Genomic DNA, 10868 nt, shown 5'->3' on the forward strand with positions numbered 1-10868 from the left:
CAATAAGTAGCATTGCAACCCAAAATAATACATAAGAAGGTCTCTGCATAGGGCATTACACCCCATTTGAATACCAACAAAATATGAAATAAACTGCTATTCAAACCCATTGTCAATGAAGGTACAACATGGCCTTTTTATCATAACTGGATTATCATCAAGACGAATCCATGAAAGAAATTGAAAAAACACACATGGCTTTTTTTGGTAGCCATATATATATATATATATATATATATATATATAATATATATCCACACTCGTGCCACACATTTCACAAAGTTCAAGATATTTCACAACAACAGCACCAGAGAGCTTTGATTGATTTATCACCCCCCTCTTTTACATTCATTCATTCATTATTTTGCAGATATACTGATCATCAATTAATTACAGACGTGAATAATTTACAATAAAATAACAATTTTAGGTACAATTCTCATTTTCTTTCTTATCTTTTATACTACAGTGATTTCACTCAGTCACCTCATGCTCATTTCCCTCCAAACCTTCCGCCATGGTGACTGGTCTTAAAACATTTCACATGAGAAAAGTTGTTGTCTCAATTAAAGATTGCAAACCTTCTGCACCGTTTTCAATCCTGTCGCATCAAGCTCAATTCTGTATATCCAACTATGCAAGCAGCATTCTGAAGTTCAAAAGCTTTCCCAGAACCCATTCTCTTTTCCCCACCCCACATTTCCAAGCTTTACTCCAACTCTTACCTGTACATGTAAATCTGGACTACCACTCTAATATTATTCAAATCACAGACGAAAAAGTGGAATACTGCATCTTTAAGACATGAAAGTCACAAATTTAGACTGTGTTAAAAATCATATTGGGAAAACCCTCACAGAACCATTTAGAAAACAACTAACACAGAACCATTGAACTATCATACTGTATGACAACATTTTTCTTTAGTTTGTTTTGGGCCAAAAATAAAAACAAATACAAACTGGTATAAAAGACTGTTATTGTAGCTTAATATTGGAAAACTGCATATGTAAATGGCATTTGCATGTTAAATACCTGTGTTCCTCATGAGTATCTGCAAATGGAAAAAGAGACCTGCGATATTTTCCGTAAACAGAAATGTCATATTTGACAAAGGGCCAAATTAACTCCAAGTTCACCAGGCCGTCCTGAACTGACAGTCTGTCACCTGAATTGCACAAGCTGTAGTGCTTGATAACTCTAAGTCTACACACTGTGACACAAGTCTACCCAAAACAAGCAAATAATAAAACACAAAATCAAAAAAGGTACCATCATGTTACACCCAACCACTCAAAAGCTTTGTATGTAATGTGTCAATTACCAGTAGCTAAACATTTGTGATGTGTTACCCAAACATAAACAGACTCATTTTCTGTGCTTTTTTGGGGATTACTATTGCAGAGAAATACATGTGAGAAAATGTGGCTAAGAAATAAAATGCTGTTCCTTGGTAATCTCATGGATATTTGTTTCTCTGATCATTTGTATTGAAATTCAGAACTTGGAGATTCAATTTTAATTTAGTGCATAAGTAAGAATGAAAATGTATACATGTGTATGTTTTTGTTTTCCTCCCTCTGAGAGGCATCAGATGTTCAGTTGGATTTACATGAACAACAACCACAACACAAACAGGACAGAAGAGGGTGAAACAAACAAACTAAACCAAGACAATAAAAAACAAGGAGAACAACAAAACAAATCAAAATCCTTTGAAAAACATCATTCCAAAACGTTTTTGTCCACACTCTCCTTGCCATTGGTCCGTGAGTAAGGTTCAAAAGCAGAAGAGCTCAGATAGCGGGCAGACAGTTCCTGCAGGTTCCCGGCCAGGGAGCCGGCCATGGAGAGCGGGTTGGAGGACATGCGGGTGGCCACGCTGCCAAGCAGAGAGGGCATGGGGAAGCTGAACAGGCCGTGAGCTGACGGGGAGCTCTGGAGGCCTGCCACCGTCCCTGAGCTCGTCACTATAGGTAGAGGGGGACTGCCGCAGGCCGTCCCTGAGCTGGCACCACTGCTGCTGCTGCTGCTTCCGTTGCTGGCCATGCCCATGGAGGGTCCTCGCAGGGCGGCACCAAGGGAGCCGTTGCCACAGTGCTGCAGGAGCCCCGGCAGGCCTGGTGGCGTGAGGAGCCGGCCCTGCTCCAGAAGTCTCAATACACTGCAGGTGGCCGCCGTCTCCGACACCACCGAGCGCAGCTCTGAATCTTTGCCCTGGTCCTTTTTCTGTTTTGTGCGTCGGTTCTGGAACCAAACTTTAACCTTGAGGAGAGGACAAAAAAAGCAGTAGAGACCTTCAGCAACAGGGTCTATTTACAAAAGCCAAATTAATATACTTTGGTTAATATGGATTATTTTCTAATATCTGTAGGCATTTATTGCAACACCAATGTTTGCAGAAAATGACTGAATAATTTGGATTGTTGTAAATAATTACTAATTCCCTTGTGATCTCAGTATAGGTCACTTTGATGTCCACATGAATTGAATTGTGATAGTAATAACATTGGTAGCACGATCAGGGACTTAGACCAGGGGGCCCAGCTTCTACACCTTCTACACAGCTAATTTACAGAAATACGGATTAAATCAAAACCATAATGCCTTGTAAATATTTACATATCAATGTCACATTAATGGATGTTATCAGAGTCACACATATACAATACAGTACTGTTTGTGGTCTAAACTTGAAAAAAACCTTCTGTAACGGGAGGCATAAATTACTTTAGAACAGATTTTTCTTCTAGTGAAATGCAGACTGTAAGATCAAGTAGCTAAAAATTAATCAAATGTATTTCCATGACCTTGGGCATTTTATGAAAATTTAAAATCATTTTTGAACTCAAAGACATGAAAGTAACAAAAGCAGGGTCAGATAGTAATGAGTATATATGTATGTGTGGCTGAAGTATACTGTAACAAGGATATGAGTATAACAAATTAAAGTGTGCATACAGATAAACATGGCTATTGTATTCCTATTCATGTGGATAAAGAAAAAAACGTGTTTGTGAAGAGGCCATTTTGACGCTAATGAAGTAATGTTACTGCATTTGCATTGCACAGTCATTCAACAATGAAAATAGACCTCTCTTTGCCCATTTGCATTTCATATATTTCTATTTGATATATTCTATTCCTTTTCCAAAAAGGATAATTGGAGTTTGTATTTTTTTTGTTGCAGTTTTCTTCATATATTTCCCCACCTCTATCAAGTCTGTGGCAATTAAACCTGATTGCTTTCATACGGACCATAATTAGAGTGAATGTGTCTCAATCAATGAGCCTCCAGCCACAGTACCTCAAACTGCAGCTACTTCAATCACATCTGAATAGCATGTTTTCCTCCATGTAGTTGTTGTAGATAAACAACTCAGTAATTCTCAAGGTTAGTTGGTCAATCGCAAATCTATTTTACACTCTGGAAGTAAGGAATTACATTATGACCATATTCCCTCATGTTATAAGAATATCCTCAATTATTGGTGAACATATTTTATCTGAGAGGATACATTTTCAACAAGGTCCAACAAGGGGCTCTGGAGCCAGCAACCCAAACAAAGATGATTAGGTGTGCACACTTCAGCATATGGCTGTCGTTTCTTAATGTAACACCCCAAGAGTGCATTGGAACAAAATGTTAATTTCATGATGCCATCATTAGAGACCACTTCATCAAGGAATGAAGGAGACATTTGAAGATTTAATGCAATCAAGGAGCATGGCGGCGTGCAACATTTAATGTTGCACGTGAAAATACATTAAGAAATTCAAGCCTATTGTCCTCCCTATGAATGGGGACCTAAGGGCTGTGTGAAGTCTAAAGCACCATTATTCTATTCTAAAAACCACCAAAGAATTCTGAATTCATTGTGTGCTGACATGGTAAACTACATGAATACTGTAGCTGAATACAAAATAAAAGCATCAAATGTATTGGTCCAAATGTATTGGTCAGGAAAACATGTATTTATCATTGTAAAATGTATGTATGTATGTATGTATGTATGTATGTATGTATGTATGTATGTATGTATGTATGTATGTATGTATGTATGTATGTATGTATGTATGTATACACTCAAGTATAAATTCCCCGAGATCAATATGAATATCTCTTGTAATGATCAGAAATGTGTGACAGAAACACGTGTCTATTCTGTGACTCAGAAAATAACTTTGCATAATGCTCCAGTCTGACCTCTGTCCAAAGTCAAGCTTGTTTAGGCCCACTGAAACGTTCATGATGTACGTAATAAACATAAGTTAAATGTGGCTGACTATGCCATTAGCCAGCTTGCAAGATAAACTAGGAAATAATATTGTGCTACAAATATTTTGGACTAAGCTCTCTGAAGCAGAGAGAAAATTTCCCTGAAGTGAAAATTATACATTGGAGGGTGACTAAGCTTGGTATCTCTTCGAGAACGAGCAGACAAGTGCAAATACAGTTCACCCACAGTAGGCGCAGTGTGACCTTTTCCTGACCCCACAGCTAAGCACTTTTTTCTTTTTTTAAGGCCTGTGGACTAGAGACATACTGTTTCTGCACTGAAAATGAGCCTCCTTTATGCAACAATTTAGGCTAACAAGGTTATAGAATTTGTTGGGATAGCAGTGATATGAGATGCATAGTTCACTAGGCTAAATGAAAGAGATTTGATTTGATTTGAGTTTTGTATAGGATCATCACTTAACTTAATACTATTGCTAGAGCTATATGATCAGTGATGCAGCCTTTTTCTAAATGATCTTTAACTAATCAGTCAGCTAAATAGATAATGCCAGGGTTATAGTAAAACTTGTAAAGATTGTATTGGAATAGGATATGCTTACAGAAGTATGATGACAATATAGAAAACATTGCATAAGTGAGATAAGTGTGTGTAATCATACACTCTATTTTTCACATTTGAGATAAGATGTTGAAATACATAAGGGTCGTTCCACGAATAGAGTGCCCTTTATGCCCATGTGAGATTATCTGTGTACATTTTGATTAACCACTAAATAGTCCAATAGTAGTGTTTTCATGTTTGTTCGACTTCTAGGAAGATTGTAACTCACTTAATTTATTTATATTTAATTTAACTAGGCAAGTCAGTTAAGAACAAATTATTAGTTTTAATGATGGCCTAGGAACAGTGGGTTAACTGCCTTGTTCAGGAGAAGAACGACAGATTTTTACCTTGTCAGCTCGGGGATTCGATTTGGCAACCTTCCGGTTACTAGTCCAACACTCTAACCACTCGGCTACCTGTCGCCCCTTAACCCCAAGATTTCAACAAGTTTTCACCATCCTTGTAAAGCCCTAGTTCTTTTGTTGCTTTGAAAAAGTAATTTCTGAAGATTATTATTTATTTACTGTGATTTAGTGTTTAATATTAAACATCTAACATTGAACATCTAATAGTCAAATAATATTGTAAAAGTAGGTGAGCTGGTTCTACTCCTTTTGGCCATTGGCCGGGGTTTTGTTGTAGAAAACTGAGTACAACGAGCATAACATGTTACACTAGATCGATAGGCTAGCTCAATTTTTTGGAAAGCTTGCATTCAATTGCCCCTCCCTGTTGTACACAACAAGCTTCCATTTCCTCTGTCTCAAGGGGAGTTACAGCTGATTTAAGATGAAATCGTCAACTTTGTTACGGTCAACCCTATTACGGTCAACCCTATTACTTTAATTGACACTTATGGTCTTTTATTATTTTACTTAACCTCTTGACATGGGAAAACATATGTTTTATGAAGTTGAACAAGTGCTCTTTATTACAGAATGTTAAAATGGAGTGAAAAAGAAACAGTTATTATTTTACAAAATTACACTACCCAAAAGGCACTCTATTCGTGGAATGACCCATAACATATCTATGATAACACAGAATGTGGATTTGGTATTTATTTACTGATGGCCAGAGTGAAATAGGTACATGTATTGTGTTGCTTGAATTTACCTGCGTTTCAGATAGATTTAGCTGGCGGGCCAGTTCTGTTCGTTCCCTCCCAACCACATACTGGCACCTCTGGAACTCCATCTCCAGACGATAGAGTTGCTCTGCGGTGAAAGAGGTCCGGGTTCGTTTGGGACGGTCCAAATCCAGTCCCTTTGGCAGAATGATCTCTCGGATAGACCCTTTTGCATCTACAAAAAAGAACAAGTGACCATTGAAGATTTGTCAATGATAACTATATTCAAAATGTAGAAACACTCTTGGCTCATCATTATCACAACATCAGAATGACCATTCATCATTTTTAGTAATGTGTGTAGGCCTTCTGTTGTCCATGAAATGACCGATTACCGTCAATGAAAGACTTAAGTCTTGTTGCAGTGCATAGAATAAAGCTATATGAAGATATCGAGGATGATTTCATGTTTGCAAAATTTAAAAATGAACCATCCAAGTATGCACATGAATATGGTACATAATTTATATGAATGCATCAAATGCACAACATCAACCACAGTAATATGCATAACTAAAATTAACACACTGACATTTTCCAAACCAACTAGTGTACTTTCAAAAAATACTAGGGGATAATCTCAACCACATTAAAAGCAGTCAAAAATAACAATTAATTCATTTGAAAAAGCACCGTTTACAGAAGAAAGTTGATCAAAATTATAAAACAAATACAAAATACATTGATACATTTTTTGTATTTCATTGTGATCATTTCCTTTGGTCAACCCATTTAATTGCATCAATACTCTAGTCTAGATGATCATATTTTAGCATCTCAATCAGTACTCTCTCCTAAATAGTAAACTAACCTCAAAATAGGTGTTTTCCCTATAGTTTTCTACAATCAAAATGTAGTGTGTAATTAAAAAGTTGTACTTTTGTCATGTAAACAGAAAATAATTCAAGGATATACCTTTAGATAACGTGATATTAATTGTATAACTGTATGACCTTTAATGACTTAATAAAAATAGAGAAATGAGGAATAAAAATAAGGAAAATGTTTTTTCTTAAGAATTTACTCAATTAACTAAAATTAACTATTACTTTTTAAATTGTGATTATTTCTCCCATCATCTAAAAGCAGCAAAAGATAACCTGAAAGTATAAACATTTATGTTTGAATTTAGTTGTCATTTCGTTGCTAAATTATTTCCATAACAATCAGCAAGGATATATTCATGTTTTCAAACAGTCTCCATGTTTGACCAACTGTGTTAAACATATTAAATAAATGATGTGTGCTTATTCTGCTACAATTTAGCCCTGAGGCCAGACGACACTCAGAAAGAGTACTAAAACAACATAACAATTAACTAATTTCTTTGTATTAACTGCATATGAAATACCTTATATTATTTAGAACAAGTTGATGTAAGCAAATGCATTTTACGTCCATTATTATTACTTATTCATCATCTGTATCAGAATACGATAAGATAGTGAAAACCTGTGTATCTTATGATTTGAAACTTCTGTGAATATTGCTTTCAAATGAAATAGTATTTTCATGGAGAGAGATAATATAGAGTAGCATGAAATTCATCCTTCATTTTAAAACCAAATGTACAGTACTTAATATCTTAAATAAATGTGCTCTATGATTCTAGAAGTGTGCTGTATAATTCAATTTTGGAAGAAACAAAATTGTTGTGAACGCAAACCATTTTGATAGGAGTATATCACAGGGGTAAAATTCGTAACATTCAAAAATCATAAAAATGTGCAGATAGTACATTTTTACAAAAGTGCAAAAAAAAAATGTTTGTATTTACTTTGAATTCAAAATGGTTTAACAAAAAAAATCCCAAAACGCTTTTACAATGACTAAAACTACCACGAGACAGAAAAGAGTGAGTGGGGGTGTGTGTTTTTTTATTTTTTTCTTCTTTGGCATAATGTTGCACTCTCACCCGAGAACGCCCCGGAAGCTGCAAAAGGGACTATAGAGCATTGTTAACTGATAGTGCCTAATTTCCTGTGCTTTTTCTGAAAATGAACGAGTGATAAAAACAACAAAATAAACCAAATAGCGCTCGGGAGAAATTTGCTTCTTTGTGTCAAATATATAAAGTCAAATAAATAAGTTTAATGATTCTAATGGTTAGGAAATTTTAGCGATCCAATACCTCAAATATACTGTACATACAGTATAAAAACAAAGCATTTGGTTGTGAAGAATGGAGCAGTATGTCTGTAAAAACCAAAAGCTATTTCTATCCTTCTTGAGTCTACACAAAGCCAATACCAGAATCCCATATCCAAAACATCCGTCTGGCAATTCAGCATATTTCACATAGCAAACTATCTTATTTCATCCTGTGGATACATATAAAGTAAAGCAAATGAACAAACAGAGTCCATACACTGCAACAGGAGTAAACATGAGTGGAAATCCTCTCACCTCGGACAAGTATTCTCCTGCAGTAGTCCGGGTCCCCCGTCCCCCGGTTTTTCTCACAGCTTTCCACCGTCCCAGATGGCGAGAAGGACTCCTGCTGATCCTTTAGGAAGGTTTTGGAAAGGTTTCCCTGGGAATCCTTGCCGTCGTTCCCATCCTTTATGCCGTTCTTCAGCCCCATCCCTGGTTCAGGCTCTTGGTTGTATCTGACCTCCATACTAACTTATCCTCTTCAATGTTTCTTTCTTTTTTCCCTTTGTCAGGTGAAGAAAACAGTGATTACAGAGAGTAGTGCACGTTGTGTTGTCTCAGCTGTGTGGCTTTGTTTTAAAACAGCACCTTTTAGACCAGAGAGTCACCTACCTAATGTTCGGGGAGCGCTTGCCTCACCTGCCAAGGTGCCCGATTATCGTTGTCCAACTCACTCGCCCAATGATCATGGACTTATCACTGAAACTCAACAGCCTTGTTACATACACATCAGGCTGATAGATGATCTCCAAATAATCAGAGCCATGGACCGACGCACACTCACTGTTTCAATTGATTACGGTCATTTTGCTGCCTCCACATTTGCGTAGCCTCATGAATACACTAAATTGTTTGGGAAATATATCAGGTCCTAATGGAGGGGTTTGCTCGCTCCGTCCCTCTCTGTCAGCCAGGGAATCAAGAAAAATGATTGGTCTCACTTTGCAAAAAAAGCCTTCCTGAGCACACAGACACAATCACAGAGGTACGACACTTCCAGAAAAGTTCCCAGGCACTTCATTCTTGGATCCCAGAAACATGGCCAGCCATTTTCAGCGTTTCTCCAGTGTTGGTTGTCTGGCCACGATGGCTAACTTTAATCGCATTTACTGTGTCTTTCGCCAATGACCGTCCCTCTGCAACATACAGCTCTCACCGCTATAGTGCTATCCCAGGCGAGTGGGAGGGAGAGAGGGATAGAGAAAGAGAGAGATAGAGAGAGAGAAAGTGAGAGCGAGATGAGAGAGAACAAGAGAGAACGAAGAGAACGAGAGAGACTGAGATAGAGAGAATAAAGGAGAGGCGGAGAGACAGAGGATACAGAAAAAAGTGAATACACCCCAATTGGAATTTGTACTGGCCACGACAGCTGATTCACAAAAATCACCCGGCTCTGCTTCACAGGAACTGTGTTCAAGTTTCCTGTGTTGACCCACGTCACTCAGCACGACAAACAACAACAGCACGAAGAGTAGCCCACAGGTCCTTGTCATTAACGCTGCGTCCCCACCATTCATATATATGCACCACAGAAGCAGTCTGTTGCACTAATACAATCTTAACCTGCACGATCTGAAAAACACAAAAATGGGACAAAACTTGTCATTAGTGCCTACACTAACACCCCTGGAACGGCCCCCCTCTCCAGCACTCTCCTTCCACCCCGCTACCCACCCACCAACTTTTAGCTATTTTCATTGTCAGAGCAACAATATCTCAGGGAACAGCAGTTGCCAGTAATCCAATAAGACCATTGATTAGGCTACAATGACTCAATTCAAACCAATGGCCTTGTGCAAGGAACATTCTCCGGCCCTTCTCGTCACCTTGTGGGGCCAGAAGCCCTCTTCAAGCTGCCCCCCTCCCTGAACACCATTCATTCCTTTATGGGAAACAGAGAGGAAAAGGAGTGAAAGATGGCAATTATCTAATTGGACTATTAACAAACAATTCTGTGAGTGTGGCTGCCAGGCAGCAAACTTGGGGTGGGTTTAAGGGCCTCATGTTGGACTAACTTTATTCACTGAGTGTTTGGGGGTGGCTGATTGGAGTGGAGAAGGAGCGATTGTTAAATAGAGGTAAAAGGGGGCTAAAAAGAAAGCGACTGAAGGGGACTCCTACTTCTCAAGCTGTGTTGCTGAGCTTCAGCCTGGGAAACAGCTTGTACACGCAGCACTGTGGCCTCTCGGGTTCCAACAATGGCTCATCTTGAAAAATCCGGTCCTCAATGGACAGTTCTACAGCAATATTGCAAAGACAGTACCGCAGAATAGTATGAATATAATGTTAAAATGCAAAATCCATGTTATAGACCGGAAAATAGTATGCACATTCAACATTTTGAGTATTCAAAAATCAATGGGTGGGCTTGTTGGTAAATTACATGCTCTATTTTTTGCCTTAGCTACTTGCATGTCATTTCGCAGGCTTCACTGCTAGTTTTACAATTAATTCCAATGTTTTCATCACAATGTGTTTGTTGTGTTTCTCATTTTTAATTATGAGCTCACTTGAAAGCTTTGCATACATCAAACAAGGTAGCTCTGTACCTGTGTAGTAATGTTATATTAACATGCGGTTAATCACTTTGTAATGGTTATGGGGTTGAGTGTTCTTTGTTAGTGAAATAAGGAACAGTCAAGATACAGAAACCCTGGACCCACTCCAATTGACATACCGCCCCAACAGATCCTCAGATGACGCAATCTCATTTGCACTTCACACTGCCCTCTCCCACC

General features: G+C 38.0%; 1 protein-coding gene across 2 annotated transcripts; it reads right to left on the reverse strand.

The window, feature by feature from the left end:
• Positions 1-312: 312 nt before the first annotated feature.
• On the reverse strand, positions 313-9678 carry vax1 (ventral anterior homeobox 1). Of its 2 annotated transcripts, none has more exons than XM_035754209.2 (4): positions 8770-9678; positions 8383-8633; positions 5964-6151; positions 313-2265 (listed from the first exon to the last, which is right to left on the reverse strand). In XM_035754209.2, the coding sequence occupies exons 2-4, from the start codon at positions 8594-8596 to the stop codon at positions 1726-1728; spliced, it is 942 nt and encodes a 313-aa protein (XP_035610102.1). In that variant the 5' UTR covers positions 8597-8633; positions 8770-9678; the 3' UTR covers positions 313-1725. The 2 variants fall into 2 exon arrangements, with proteins under 2 accessions (XP_035610102.1, XP_035610101.1); XM_035754208.2 differs by having other exon boundaries at positions 8743-9677.
• Positions 9679-10868: the final 1190 nt, after the last annotated feature.

This window comes from Oncorhynchus keta, chromosome 36 (genome assembly GCF_023373465.1).
Source record: "Oncorhynchus keta strain PuntledgeMale-10-30-2019 chromosome 36, Oket_V2, whole genome shotgun sequence".
NCBI lineage: Eukaryota > Metazoa > Chordata > Actinopteri > Salmoniformes > Salmonidae > Oncorhynchus > Oncorhynchus keta.

Coding starts and splice junctions, on each gene's coding strand:
- vax1 (XM_035754209.2), bottom strand. CDS start 8,596: ATGGAGGTCAGATACAACCAAGAGCCTGAACCAGGGATGGGGCTGAAG. Junction 6,152..8,382: donor CAGGAGAATACTTGTCCGAG/GTGAGAGGATTT, acceptor TCTTTTTTGTAG/ATGCAAAAGGGTCTATCCGA. Junction 2,266..5,963: donor TAAATCTATCTGAAACGCAG/GTAAATTCAAGC, acceptor CCTCTCCTCAAG/GTTAAAGTTTGGTTCCAGAA.